Below are 15,177 nucleotides of genomic sequence, written 5' to 3' on the forward strand. Positions count from 1 at the left end.
CTATTTGCTGTAGCCACAATATTAGGTACACCTGCACAGTCTAGTAGCAAAATAACTTGTTTATAAATCAGTATTTAGAGGTTTTATAGCTGCATTTGAAAATAAGGGACACTTGTGGTGGTTTTGTGCCCACAGTCCTTCAGCTTTAAGACCCAGAAGGAGGTGTGTACATCATGTGACAAGACGGTCTACCCCATGGAGAGACTGGTGGCCAACAACCAGGTCTTCCACTCCACCTGCTTCTGCTGCAAGCACTGCAACGCCAAGCTCAGGTGAGCCGACGTGTCTTTTTAAATGATCCGCCAAGCCTCGACTGTGTGCGCGTGACCATGTCCTCCTCCTCCTCCTCCTCCTCTTCATCTTCCTCTTCCTCCAGCCTGGGCAACTTTGCCGCTCTCCAGGGCGAGTTCTACTGCAAGCCTCATTTCCAGCAGCTGTTCAAGAGCAAAGGCAACTACGACGAGGGCTTCGGACGCAAGCAGCACAAGGAGCGCTGGGCCTCCAAGGAGACGGACAACATCACCAAGACGGCGTGAAAACTGGCGTCCGCAGCACGGTGACATCACCCGCCCACTAGCTTATTCTTCTTCTTTTAAACGCCACAACCGCTTGGAAATCACTTCACAACACTTTCAACAAACCTCCGTGTTCTTTTTCCCCTTCATGACCAAAACCTTCTCTGTCGTACGAGCGGGAACATGTAACTATTTTTCATTGTTGTTGTTCATATGAATGATTTGCACCCATTTTGTATTCTGTATGATCATGCAAACGCCACACACACACACACACACACACACACACACACACACACACACACACACAAACACACACGTGCACTCAGGTCAACTTTCTTTACTGGCAGTGTCCCCCAAGGATTTTATAAAGGTTTTTACTTTGGCTCAGTGGTTCTCAAACTGTTTTCACCAAGTCCCACCTCTTAAAACACCATAATAACCAACAGTAAGATACAGTAGTGTAGTAGGCTTACGCATTCATTAAAAACAGCGGTTTTATTTAGCAAGTATATTTAATATTTTGAGCCACTTTTAACATTACAAGCGGTTTGAACAGTAACACTGTGTTTGAATTTGTTATTAATTTTACCACTACAGTTTGAGAATCACTGCTTTAGCTCATTTAAAAACCGCCGTAACCGTTCTGAGGTGCGCCCATGCCGCACCCGGGGGGGTCCAACAGGGTACGCGATGTTACTAGGCAACAGCTCACCTCGCGGGTTTGCGTCATTCCGACGTTGGGTAACTGTTCTTGTTATTTATTGTTTGTGTTCTCTTGAGGTTGCGTTCACACTCGTGTTCGGTGCTGAAATGGCAAATATCCCTCGCCACATCGCACTTAAGTTTTTTTTAACGCATATTTGATGTATTTTAGGCCTAAATTGACTATATAGTACAGTAGTATCGGCCACTCGGTGAGACTAAACCAGAGTGCACTGTTCAGTATCCTGGCCACTGATTGGCTCAGCCTAAGGCAGCATTTAGCCCCGCCTCTACGAGCGTATTGATTGATTGATTGAAACTTTTATGAGTAAATTGCACAGTTCAGTACATATTCCGTACAATTGACCACTAAATGATAACACCCGAATAAGTTTTTCAACTTGTTTAAGTCGGGGTCCACGTAATCAATTGATGGTAAAGGTGACACCATCAGTGTTTCAAGTTGAGGGCTTTCATAATGGTAAAAAAATAGCTTTATAAAATATTCAATTTATTAATAATAATTCCTACTTTGGTCAGGTTCGGAACCAACTAACAGCGATAAACAAGGTTTTACTTTATGTAAAGAAATGTGTTTGAAGGGTCGTCCTCTGCTCTCTCCGTCCGTGGGTGCAACAACGCCGCTCTTGAAAAGCATATTTTACCACCTTTTGTCCTCCAGAATAAAAAAATAACCCATTAGACAGCATTTTGGTTTGGAGTGCAGTCAAACAAACAAAAAAGCAGTTTTGCCATTAAAATGTAAACATTTTTTTATTTATCAATCCAACAAATTAATACACAATAATACCATAATAATACAATTCCAATTCCAAAACCAAACCCAGCAGCATTCAAAATAGCAATCAACAGAGTGATTGAGAGGACACACAAACATGACACAAAACAATCCAAAAGTAGTCAAACAAAAATGAATAATATCAACAACAGTATCAATATTAATAAGAATTCCAACATAGTGATTAGAAATCCCTCATTGACATTATCATCACAGCCATTTATAAAAAATATTTTATAAAAATAATTTTTTATTAATAGTGTCACAGTGGCTTACACTTGCATCGCATCTCCTAAGCTTGACAACACATTGTGTCCAATATTTTCCACAAAGATAAAATAAGTCATATTTTAGGTTCATTTAATAGTTAAAACAAATTTAAATAATGAAAAAATTTCAATCTAATGAACCCGTCCCAGAAAATAATATTTTTACATGCAGAAAACATGAACTACGTATAAATGGACTTTTAATATTGCTTTCCCTTCAATCAATCAATCAATCAATGTTTATTTATATAGCCCTAAATCACAAGTGTCTCAAAGGGCTGCACAAGCCACAACAACATCCTCGGTACAAAGCCCACATAAGGGCAAGAAAAACTCACCCCAGTGGGACGTCGATGTGAATGACTATGAAATTGATTGGAGAATAAATTGGAGACTCTTGAGCGGAGAGAGAGAGAGAGAGAGAGAGAGAGAGAGAAATGGATCGGCCATGTTTGCTGCAAGTTCAAAGTGCTGGCACTCGCAACTTTTTTTGGCCTCTGGGTGAATTATCACAGCTATTTTGTTTGGTCGTACGCTGAGTAGGAGGGTAAATGAAAGTCTTCTATGAAAACCCACCCCGTACAATAAGTGGGGTGTATGAAAACACAGGTCAGGAAGCGTACTAAGCTTTACCTTATTGAAATTTGTCCCGTAACAAAGATACCAGTGTGACCGATGAGCCAATCACACCGAGTGTTTTTTGATTCTGTAGCAGAATACGGAAGCACGAGTGTGGACGCATCCGTCGTCCTAACGTGCACGTTGTTGGTACGAGCTGGTCCTGACGGCCTTATTTTAATACGCTCTCAGCCTTTCGTATCCTCCTCTCGCTTTCGTTTTCTCCCCAGAGCAAGCGCTTGGACCGAGTTGATGTTTTCCCTTTTTTCTCTGAGCCGTCGTCCCTGCCAGCCTCAGATTGTTTTTGTAAAGTATCTGTACATACAGCTGTACTTTGTGATTGCTCATCATCCCCCCACCCCCACCCTCCTTCATTCGCCACTTTGAACCCCCGTGTCGTGTTGTCCAAGGACGACCATGGTTGGAGGAAAACAGTTGTGCCATCTTGCAAGGGTGGGAATCATTGTGCAGCGAACGATTCGATTCGGAGTCGATTCTCGATTCAAATAATGAACATTTTTCAAAACAGGCAAGGAGATGGTCTCTAAACATTTTTTTAAAAATGTGTTCTTATAAATGGATTTTTTAAAATAATGAATCTAGTTAGAATCGAGATGTATAGGAATCGAATGTGAATCGGGTTTTTTTTGTGTGCATCTCCCACCATTTTGTCGTTTAATCTTTTTTAATAATTGCCTTCCTTTTAACTTATTAGCTAACATTAGCCATTAGCACCTGGACCTATGTACTATTTCTTGATCTTTTCCCTCAAAAAAAAAAGAAAAAAAAAAGTGGTGGCTGACAAGAGTGTGGATCCGCCTCCAACAAATGGAGTCTTGCATGCTGCATGTGATAGTGCTGAGCGCCCCCTGCTGGGCAAGAATCCAATGTGAGTTTTTACGTTTTTAAATTCAAAAGGCCTTTTTTTCCCCCCACTTTGGAACAAGTTGCCTCACAAGTCCGCAGTGTTGCGACTGAACCTGGTCTTATGTTACGCTGAGACTTGACTGACACTTGAATGACTCGGTTATCTTACGTTTGCAAAAGGAACGCTTTACTGTGAATTAAACACGCTGTGAGGTGAGAAAAATATAAAACGGATGGATTTTTTGTTTTTATTTCCAACAATAAGAAGCCTTAGAAATGGTAACGCGAACACAAAGGAGACTTAAATGTTCTGATCATGCCTTTTTTTTCCCCCCCCAAAAGCAGACTCACTCCACATTCCTAAACATGACTCCACTCGACCAGCAGCTGTTTGTCATCCCACAAAATACTGTATAATACTTCTTCTAACTCTGTCAAACGTGCGTGACGATGTCTTTTTTAATATTTGAATGCTTTAAAAATCAAAGTTGTTGTATGTGGAAATGCTGTCTTTCATCAGTCGCCAAGGTACAACTGCGACCGCTGGTCAGGTGAATGACTGACAAAAAAACAAAAAATTCTGTCATGTTTGTTTCCGTGCGACATTTTTTGACTTGGACTTTAATGTTAAATGCTGTTGTCATGGAGACCTTTTTAAATGTATGCCTCATGGGAAATGTGAGTCCACGTAACACACTTGACCGGTGGATTGAGGTGGCCTTACAGCAAAAGAACGCTCAGATTGTTTTTGCAGTCTTTCTTCTTCTCCTTATTTGACTTATAAATTGCATTTTTAAAGCGCCCGTCATTCTACGCCTCTATTCTGAGCATTTGTCGTGTTTTTTTCGTCTTTTTCTTTTTTTTTTTTTTACATGCTTTTTAAGAAAAAAATAAATAAAAATGCTGGTGTTGATTTATTCATCAGACTGAGTCTAATTTTCTTTTGGATTTGTGTATGTGTGTGTTAGGAATCTAACGATAAACTGTAATAAAAACTATGGTAAAAGTATTGCCATTTTAAATTAAAATGATCGAAAAACCGAGATTGATAACTTCACTTCCATAAACTCACGGACTGAGCTCGCTAGCTTAAATGCTAACATGAAAACCAGAGACATTAACGTCTTTCCAAATTAAGAAACAAAATACCCTAAACTTATGTGTAGACACATTACGATTTGAATAACTAAGCTCTTAAAGCTCTGCTCTCTTAGAACTGAATGATCGTTCTATACACAGAGTACGAGACAAAGGTGTTTTTACAGTGCGTTCAAGGACCACAAACAGAGTAGGACACAATGTCCGCCAGAAATATTACATAATAGATATTTGTTAAACACTTTTAATAAAAAAAAACCTTAGTGTTACAGTACAAACCGATATTTAAAACAATAAAAGGTTATCCATTATAACAGATAAAATACTGAGACAGTGTTTTTACGGTGCTTTCAAGGACCACAGACAGAGTTGGACACCAGAAATAATGCATATTTGTTACACTTTTAATTTTAAAAAAAACAACAACTTTAAAGTGCTACAGTACAAACCAATATTTAAAAAAATAAAAGCTTAGCCATTATAACAGATAATACTATGACAAAGGCGTTTTTACGGTGCGTTCAAGGACCACAAACAGAGTAGGACACGATGTGCGCCAGAAAGAATACATAATGGATATTTGTTATGCACTTTTAATTAAAAAAACAACCTTAAAGTACTACAGTAAAAACCAATATTTAAAACAATAAAAGCTTAGCCATTATAACCGATAAAATACTGAGAAAAAGGTGTTTTTACGATGCGTTCAAGGACCACATACAGAGTAGGACACAATGTCCGACAGAAATGGTACATAATAGATATTTCTTAATTCCTACACACTTTTAATAAAAAAATAAAAAACTTAAAGTGCTACAGTACAAACCAATGTTTAAAACAATAAAAACATAGCCATTATAACAGATAAAATACTGAGACAAACACTTATCAGTAAAGCATAACAAATTCAAAATATGCAAAATAGTGGCTTTTCTGTCTATTTAATTAAGTTATTTATTTAAAAAAATACTTAAAAGATTTCAGTGATAATTCTGGTCACAATAACCGTGGTGTACAATTTTAATATTGTTACATACCCCGTGTGTGTGTGTGTGTGTGTGTGTGTGTGTGTGTGTGTGTGTGTGTGTGTGTGTGTGTGTGTGTGTGTGACTGCACGCCCAAAAAATGCATGTCCTGTTAAATGTAGACTGAAAGTTGTCTATAGGTGGGAATATTAGTGGGAATGGTTGTGTCGATATCTGCCTCCCACACGCCGGCATGCAAACATTTACAATATATGTAAATACACATTTCACATATTTTCCGTTTCTCCTAACATGTCCGAAAAGGAGTAGGAAGAAGCAGAACTTTGTTTTATTCTACCCCTTTTCTACTTCTTAGCCATTTTTAACACATTTGTTCACTTTCTGTTCTTCCATTAAAATTGGTTTTCTTAAATAGTTAAGTAATTTATGATTTACATTATGAGATGAATAAGACTTTCTCTTTAAAAAAAGTTCAAAATGTTTATCAGGGTTCTTCTTCCTTGTACTTTGTAAACACTTTAAATTTGCACAGTTTCTTAAACTGTATCATATTAGTACATTACTACCGTGGAGTTTGTGATGTAATTCCACATACTCATATACTAAAGGTTTGAGGAGTTGAACGTGCATACAAATGTTTTAAATATTTAATTACAAGGTTATATTTCCCTTTTGTTGAGAATTGTTGTACATTCTTGGGTAGCAAGTTATCGTTTGCTTTGTAGCATAATTTTAGCTGTTTGCAAATGAATATCAGTACATTTTACATATAGAAGCGTCTTTCTAAAAGGGTTTTCAATCAGTAACTTTTGATGTATAAATGTGGTTCTGTTTAACCCTGAAAATGCAACAAAACTCCTTGGCACAGGTGCTTTTTAGTAAATAAAGATATTATGCAAATTTGCTGATTAGAGTGTAAACCAGTGGGTTGGGGTTACTTTACAATCCCACATTTTTGACAATATTTATAATTTGATACTTAATGTGTTTTCTTTAAATACTTCTGAGGCTATATTCATCAAAAGTTATTGAGAAACGCTTTATTGAATTATTTGACTCTTGTATGTAGTGTATCTCTAGAATATAAGGGTTTCCCTTTTGAATTAAAAAACTGAAATACATTGACATTTGTCAGGTTCAAACACTGATGACATCTATTAAACAGACAAGAAGCAAGGAATCATGCAGAGACAGAGTTAAATTTGGCTCAATGAGGAGAACGCATGGAGCTGCACACTTAGTCCCAGTCTCGCCCTACGCTCTAAGGTACAGCTCCCGCGTCCCTCTATTTACTCAGGAGTTCCCTAGTCAACATCACTGAGGCCGCATCTAAAAGGAGTGGTCACACATATCATGCAAAGCAGCTCCAGTACGCACAATACGTGACGGAATGTGCTGGGGCCTTGTGATTGCCTTGTCTCTGCTTCGTCTGCGTGCTTTCATCTTATCCTCGTTGAGGTCCTTGAAGTCCTTGGCTGTTAGCGGGCTAAAACAAAGATAACATCTGCGGCTGAGGCCACCCCTCAGACAAGAAGTTTTGTCCTTGCACAGATACAACCCACACAGCAGAAGACTGCTATACGGATCCGCCTTCAAGTCGCCCAACCCGCGTTACTGTCACATTCGTTTTGGCTCCGCCTAGAGGATACAGCTCCGCCTCTGAAAATTGTACGGTCAGACAGCTGATCCTGAGCGGACTCGTGTCTGATTCGCATATGCGGACGCGACAAACCAAACCGGCGCGCGCCGCCTAGAGTTAGCCGACCAATGTCTGCACCGGCAGACGTGGACGCGCCTACTAGCGTGTAGGCGCATGAGCCAAGATCTCTGGACTTTCTTTGCTGGAACACGAACGTAAGTATAGATTTATTGATTTATAGCTACATTCGCAGTAAAGATCAGCCTTTGTGTTTCCATCATCATTTATGTATGATTGTAATGACGTTGTTTGATATTAGGACTAGCAGTAAAACTTTATATTCTGTAAAAAAAGGCTATTTTATTTCCAGCGCCGCCTCCCAGAATGCTTTGCATGGGGACGTGCGTCTGACGTCACGTATACAGAAAATTCAAAATGGCTGCACGCGGTAGGTGAGGCCCGAGCGAAGAAAAGTGGAAAAGAGTGTTATTCGTCAAAAAACCCACACAACGACAGTCATTTTTTCGCCATGCTATTGTAAAATTGTCTTTTATCTGTGTTTTGTGTTCGGAGGACCCCAACTCCAGAATGTGAAAGTTTCCCGCGTGAAGCCGGTGAGTAAAAAGTTCAATACAGTTAACTTAGGCCATCTTTTGTTAGACGCTGTGAATGTGTGTAGGTTACATGCTACGATATTCCACATATTTCCAACTGCTTGAAACGAAAGCGTATTACTTTATTGTCAGTGTTGTTTAGGCCCAAGTCGCTAACGTTACTGCGTTAGTCAACAACGTAACGTTAACGGAGTGGAAACAGCCGTTCTTTGCCATTAATATGAGTGTGTATTATTTATTTCTTTGTTCTTTAGTGGAGCTCGAGATCCTGTTTACTGTGGACTAGCTGTGTGTGACGCCATGTTGTTTTTGTTTACATTAAAAAAAAAAGGTATGTCTATGTGTTTTTTGGCATAGTTAATTGTAGAAAAAAATATAAAATGAGGTGATGTGAGTGGGAAAAATTGCTGCACATATTAAGGATCCTTTTTCTTGATCTATATTTTTGTTATTTGCTGATGTATATATTTTATATGCTGTTTTTTATTTAATTAATTTATTAGAGACTATTTTATGCTTTATTTACCTTTTTTTATTATTATTATTTTATTTACTATTATTATTATTTCCACATGTAAGCATAAATAATTGATCATATTAGTACATTGTTTGATTGCTTTGCTTAATGCATTCCATAATTTAATTCCACATACTGATATACTGAAGGTCTTAAGTGTTGTACGTGCGTACAAATGTTTTAAATTACATTTCTCTCTAAGATTATTTTTCTCCTCTTTTTTTGAGAAGAATTGTTGTATATTCTTGGGTAGCAGGTTATAGTTTGCTTTGTTTATAATTTTAGCTGTTTGCAAATTCACTATGTCGTGGAATTTCAGTATCTTTGATTCAATAAATAAAGGATTTGTGTGTTCTCTATATCCAACATTATATATTATTCTAACTGATCTTTTTTGTAACACCGTTAATGAATGAAGTGTACTTTTGTAATTATTTCCCCATATTTCTACACAATAACTCAGATATGTAACACTAGTGAGCAGTAGAGAATATGAAGTGATTTTTTGTCTAGAACATGTTTTGCTTTATTCATTATTGACGTGTTTCTTGCTACTTTATGTTGTATATTTTTTACTTGAGATTTCCAGTTCAATTTATCATCAATCATTATACCTAGAAATTTGGTTTCATTTACTCTTACAATTTCTATTCCGTCTATTTGTATTTGTGTTTGACTTTCTTTTCTACTGTTACCAAATAGCATTATTTTAGTTTTACTGAGATTCAAATATAGTCTGTTTTTGTCAAACCATCTTTTTAATTTGTTAATTTCTTCTGTTATTTGTATTATCTTCTGTGTGTTCTCTCCTGAACAAAACGCTGTTGTATCATCCGCAAATAATACTAACTTTAAATCTTTCGTAACTTTACAAATGTCATTTATCTAGACATTGAATAATTTAGGTCCTATATTGATCCCTGAGGTACACCACAGGATACATTTAGCGTTGTAGATGAAACCACCACATTAATAATAAAGATATGGTTAACATTCTTAGTGCTAAAGATATTCCCCTCTCCTTGTATCCCTTCTCCCAGCTCCACCGTCTCGCCGAGTGCCAGCAAGAGTCATGAGTACTTGTCAACTCGACTCCTCAACTGGAGATAACTTTCTAGGTAAAGACTGATCTCCAAAATAATATCTCAGCATCCAGTAACCATGGTTAACAGATCACAACCATTTAATACCAATTTTACTCCCTTAGCACCTCACCATGGGGAAGGATGTATTCATATGCCTTCACCAGCACATGCATTAAACATGCAGAGAGTTACACAAGGTAGGGACTGATCTCTGTATACACTACACCCATAATTTCAAACCCTACTTTACGATTGAGCTGAAGTTCTGACTATTATGACCTGTCCTTTTACCTTTCTTATAGTTCTTACCACCTTGGGGCACCATTCAGGTAAAATCTCAGCTCATCTTACTTGTTTATTTGTATACACTAACACCTGTGCATGCTTTTGTCCACGTTGTTCCTTTGACGATGAATAAATACCCCTTTTCTTTCTTTCTACATTAAGGGTGCCTTTATATCTGATTAAATTTATAATGAACAGGGACATTGCGGTTGTCCCAAGTGGATGGTATGATGATAGGATGGTTTTCTGGCCCAGCTATAAAAACACCGACAGAATTGAAAGGGCCGCTTTAAATGAGGAGCAGCATGAGCCAAACTGGCCAAGATTTGACGTTTCTGTTGTCCGAACTTGTGGTATGCAAATTCATAATCTTCTTGTTTAAAAATAACGTCATAGTTGCTTCTCTTTATGCTTGGAATAACCTATTGTGTCTATGTTCTGACCAGGTCTCTTGTAAGAGAGAGACCTGATTTATCATCATCAATAATAATAATATTCTGTTCAGCTCTACAGCTAATTTGAAACTCATGTTCATTTTAACATATTCAATTTTAGACAACTACAAAGACGCATTAAAAATAATGCAACAATATGGAAAGGGCTGCAACACCACAGACCTGCAATCTGAGGCAGAGAACGAGGAGCTGCCAGAAAAAAGGAACAGGAAGCCAGTGTAAGTGTGTTCCGTCTTGTTTTTGTCATGTTTCTACAGTAATAGGAAGGTTATTTCCGGTAGCATTCAAAGATAGACCAGAGATGCTTGTACTATATGTATATTTGGCAATTTTGGTATTGCAATAATCCTAATGATATGGTTACCCAACAGCCATCGTCTCGGGGACTCAGATGATAGCGAAGAAGACCCGGGAAATAGTGACCTCACATCTCTGGGGTTGGCAAGCCAATTGCACAGGCAGAGTAAGGAATAATCTCTTAACATCGAAAACAACAAAACCACCACATTAATATTAAAGATATGGTTAACATTCTTAGTGCTAAAGATATTCCCCCTCTCCTTGTATCCCTTCTCCCAGCTCCACCGTCTCGCCGAGTGCCAGCAAGAGTCATGAGTACTTGTCAACTCGACTCCTCAACTGGAGATAACTTTCTAGGTAAAGACTGATCTCCAAAATAATATCTCAGCATCCAGTAACCATGGTTAACAGATCTCAACCATTTAATACCAATTTATCTCCCTTAGCACCTCACCATGGGGAAGGACGCATTCATATGCCTTCACCAGCACCTGCATTAAACATGCAGAGAGTTACACAAGGTAGGGACTGATCTCTGAAATATTAGTGTATAGATAGGCCCCTTGGGTATTACCAGTCATGGTTAACTGATGGCTCTCTCACAATGCCCACCTCACTAGGAACGGCAGTCCCTCCTCGACTCCCTCCACCCCCCTCACCAGCAGCCCTCAACATGTGGCAGACAGAGGAGCCTGGATCCAGCCTGGCCTACAGGCCAACATGGCGAGGGGAAAGAATGGCCGACAACATTTCCTGCTCTGGTGAGCAATAACTGACAAATACCGGATGGTCATTCTGTGCCATAAATTTTGGAAAAAAATTCAAATTCACAAGCAATCACATATTTTCTTCAAACTTTGTCAATAACTTTTGTCATTAACTAAGGTCAATAGCTAATGTCAGGATTATGAGTAATGAGGATAAACACTGAAACATGTTAATTTTATACTGCTGTTTGTCAACAGCGCCTGAGGTAATCCACATCCTTAGCCTGCTGGAAACTATTAAGCACAACCAAGACCAGCTGATTGCGAAGGTCAACTTCTTAAGCCTTGAATAGGTCAATAATTCATAATGACATTGATTTTGATTCATTATTATTTTTTAAAGAAAGAAACAGCCTACATGGCAGCTTTGTGAGATTAGAGTAAACATTGCTACATTTTCTTGTTACATTTCACCTGTTTGCTCTTTAAATACCACTTTTAATGTTTTTTATTTATTTCGATCATATTTTTTTTAAATGTGCCCTGGGGCCGTTAAAAAATGACCTGCAGGCCGCAAATGGCCCCCGGGCCGCACTTTGGACACCCCTGGCCTACACGAATACAAACATAGAATGATAGTACAAATATAATAAGAAAACAATGTCAACCTCCCAAAGTTGGGTTATGGATATTTATTTATGCCCCCCATCCCCAACCCCCAGCCGCCGTCATCCAACAGAGCCAAACAAGTACTCTGATCAAGGAACCAAATAACGATATTGTTTAAACATTTTGGATGTCTTGCACACCTATACCCTGATCACAAATTCATAGTTTACGCACCTTATTTTAACCACCTCCAGTAACTTTAAGTCATGCTTTTTTTTCCAAATGTAATCTCCTTAATACCTATCACATATTTTGTATTGTGTGAGCATACTTGGCTTTGGATGCTTCCTACCATAAACATAAACGTATCTGTCTTGTAATCTTGTTTGATTACAGGTGCTGTGAGTAAAAATGTGTTGACAAGGTCAGCCACGGACGGACGCTGAGGTCACCAAACACGCCATCAGGTGGTTCAACTTGGCGGGGGATCGGGCAACGAGGAGACGAGTCCCGCTTCCACCTCCTCAGGAGGAATAGAGATGTATATGTATAAATAAACAACCTTTTATTGGACTTCTTGTCATTCACCAGTTATTCATTTTCTGATATGTTAGCTGTGCATGGAGCAGCGTTTCCTTGAAGTTGTAGCCTAATAGATTAAATATGTATATTCACTTTTTAAATATATATTATATATATTTACTTTATAGAGTGAATTGACCATTTTCTGTTTCTGCCTATTGACAATATTGTTAGTTTAAAAATACAAGGCAATGCATATGTAAGCCTATATTGCTGTAGTAGGGCTTAGTGAATTTTTTAGTTTCCTATTTTATCCTACAGCAAGAACAGAAGGGATTTTGAAAATGAGATAAAGGGGTCCAAAACGGCCAGATGAGCCAGGGTTTTTATGAGTCCGTTGCTGGTCCGCGGCGGGAGGTTAGGCTTTGATCTTGGGTGCGGAGCGGGTGCTGAGCGGATGCAGCGCGCCGTGACGGCGGATCCGCTACCTGCCGCCGTGGCGGATACGTTCCTGAGTGCAAATGGACGCCGATGCTGGTCCGTTTCGCGGTTCCGTTCCGGAAAGCGTGATACCTGCGCGGGGGATCCGCCGCGGAGTGTTTTTGCTGTGTGGGAAAAGTCTAACTTGAGCACAATAGCTAATAACTATAGCAACGGCCTTTAAGCATAAGAGTTGTGTGATAACTTAAACATAATTATTCTAACACGTTTTTCACACTTCCTCGTCTGAGTTATTTCCACTAATTGTACACACGAAGCTAATCGCTAAATCCCCTGTGAGTCACTTATAATATACACTTTGTACATTGCATAATCTGACACCAAAACAAACCTAAAGCTCTGGCGTTCAAAGTGCGCTCCGCAGCTAATTATTTAACGACCCACGGCACAATCGTTAGCATTCTAATACTAGCACGCTAAATTTTGCAGGTCCACCTCAGTGTCAAATATTTTGCTACTTGACGAATGATACCTGCTAGCATGTTGATGTTCGTTTGCTAGGTTGTTTTTCTTTAGCTAATTTTAGTCATATTTTGGTACTTGATGCATGCTTATGTTAGAATGCTAGCTTTTTGGGTTTTTTAGCTAATTTCTCAAACTTAATTAAATATTTAAACACCGTGTTACAGTTCAATCTGCGTGTAATGGGCAGTAGCCAAAAATATTGAATATACTCACTAAATAAAACCTCTGCCTGGTTTTTAATGAACACTTAGACTTACTGCGCTACTGTACTTTAATGTCGGTCATTTTGGTGGTGCTTGGAGAGCCAAGTGTTTTTCTGAGGTGGTTCTTGGTAAAAACAACGTTTGAGAACCACTGGGATAGACTTTATGAGGAAATTATGTGCAGATACAAAAAAGTCCACAAACAATTAGGTGAATCACATGAAAACAAGAAGGAAACATTAAAAAAACACAAAGACATTAAAAGAACACAGAGCTGATGCAACCAGTTGCCACGCCAGCAGCACCATTGCTACGAACAGCTTGAAAAGTAGAACAATAAAAACAAAAAACGAGCAATAAATAATACATAATGCGCACATATGATTGCACCGTGCATAGACAAACAACAAAAATACATATAATTTTGTATTTTGCTAATGCTAACTGTTAGCATGTTAGCATAGTACTGTTCGCATTCTAGCTTTTTCAGCACATTTTGCTAAAAATGTTTTGTTACTTGACGTTATCTGGCCATTGTGCTGAGTGTTAGCATTTCAGTTCGGCTTTGTATCTTCAGCATTGATACACAATTTCTACGTAAATTGCATTTTCTAGTTATTTGAAAAGATTCTATTAGGGCTGCGAATCTTTGGGTGGCCCACGATTCGATTCAATATCGATTCTTGGGGTCAGGATTCGATTATAAATCGATTTTTTTTCGATTCAACGCGATTCTCGATTCAAAAACGATATTTTTACGATTCAAAACAATTCTGTATTCATTCAATACATAGGATTTCAGCAGGATCTACCCCAGTCTGCTGACATGCAAGCAGAGTAGTAGATTTTTGTAAAAAGCTTTTATAATTGTAAAGGACAATGTTTTATCAACTGATTGCAATAATGTAAATGTGTTTTAACTATTAAATGAACCAAAAATATGACTTATTTTATCTTTGTGAAAATATTGGACACAGTGTGTTGTCAAGCTTATGAGATGCGATGCAAGTGTAAGCCACTGTGACACTATTGTTCAATTTTTTTTTTATAAATGTCTAATGATAATGTCAATGAGGGATTTTTAATCACTGCTATGTTGAAATTGTAACTACTATTGATACTGTTGTTGATAATATTCATTTTTGTTTCACTACTTTTGGATTGTTCTGTGTCGTGTTTGTGTCTCCTCTCAATTGCTCTGTTTGTTGCAGTTCTGAGTGTTGCTGGGTCGGGTTTGGTTTTGGAGTTGGATTAATTGTTATGGTATTGCTGTGTATTTTGTTGGATTGATTAATATAAAAAAATAAAAATAAAAATCGATTTTTGAAAAATGAGAATCGATACTCAATCGTACAACGTGAGAATCGCGATTTGAATTCGAATCGATTTTTTCCCACACCCCTAGATTCTATACATCG

General features: G+C 38.2%; 2 protein-coding genes across 4 annotated transcripts in view; both read left to right on the forward strand.

The window, feature by feature from the left end:
* limd2 (LIM domain containing 2) overlaps positions 1-4,690 on the forward strand; it is a 40,008-nt gene extending 35,318 nt beyond the window's left edge. For both annotated transcript variants that reach the window (XM_062050201.1, XM_062050200.1), the window contains 2 exons: positions 136-272; positions 377-4,690. In XM_062050201.1, coding sequence (XP_061906185.1) covers positions 136-272; positions 377-536 — 297 coding nt within the window. In that variant the 3' untranslated portion in view covers positions 537-4,690. The remainder of the gene's footprint in view (positions 1-135; positions 273-376) is intronic.
* Positions 4,691-10,163: 5,473 nt separating this feature from the next.
* LOC133651937 (uncharacterized) lies at positions 10,164-12,628 on the forward strand. Of its 2 annotated transcripts, XM_062050197.1 has the most exons (8): positions 10,165-10,350; positions 10,553-10,670; positions 10,824-10,915; positions 11,032-11,109; positions 11,199-11,273; positions 11,373-11,513; positions 11,718-11,788; positions 12,465-12,628. In XM_062050197.1, exons 1-8 carry the CDS (start codon positions 10,188-10,190, stop codon positions 12,471-12,473), a joined length of 747 nt encoding a protein of 248 aa, XP_061906181.1. In that variant the 5' UTR covers positions 10,165-10,187; the 3' UTR covers positions 12,474-12,628. The 2 variants fall into 2 exon arrangements, with proteins under 2 accessions (XP_061906182.1, XP_061906181.1); XM_062050198.1 differs by lacking the exon at positions 11,199-11,273 and having other exon boundaries at positions 10,164-10,350.
* Positions 12,629-15,177: the final 2,549 nt, after the last annotated feature.

This window comes from Entelurus aequoreus, linkage group LG06 (assembly GCF_033978785.1).
Source record: "Entelurus aequoreus isolate RoL-2023_Sb linkage group LG06, RoL_Eaeq_v1.1, whole genome shotgun sequence".
Taxonomy (NCBI): domain Eukaryota; kingdom Metazoa; phylum Chordata; class Actinopteri; order Syngnathiformes; family Syngnathidae; genus Entelurus; species Entelurus aequoreus.

Excerpts from the sequence above, each read along its gene's own strand:
- LOC133651937 (XM_062050197.1), top strand. The coding sequence starts at position 10,188 with ATGAACAGGGACATTGCGGTTGTCCCAAGTGGATGGTATGATGATAGG. Across the intron at positions 10,351-10,552 it reads TTCTGTTGTCCGAACTTGTG|ACAACTACAAAGACGCATTA; the intron begins GTATGCAAATTC and ends ATTCAATTTTAG. Across the intron at positions 10,671-10,823 it reads AAAAGGAACAGGAAGCCAGT|CCATCGTCTCGGGGACTCAG; the intron begins GTAAGTGTGTTC and ends GTTACCCAACAG.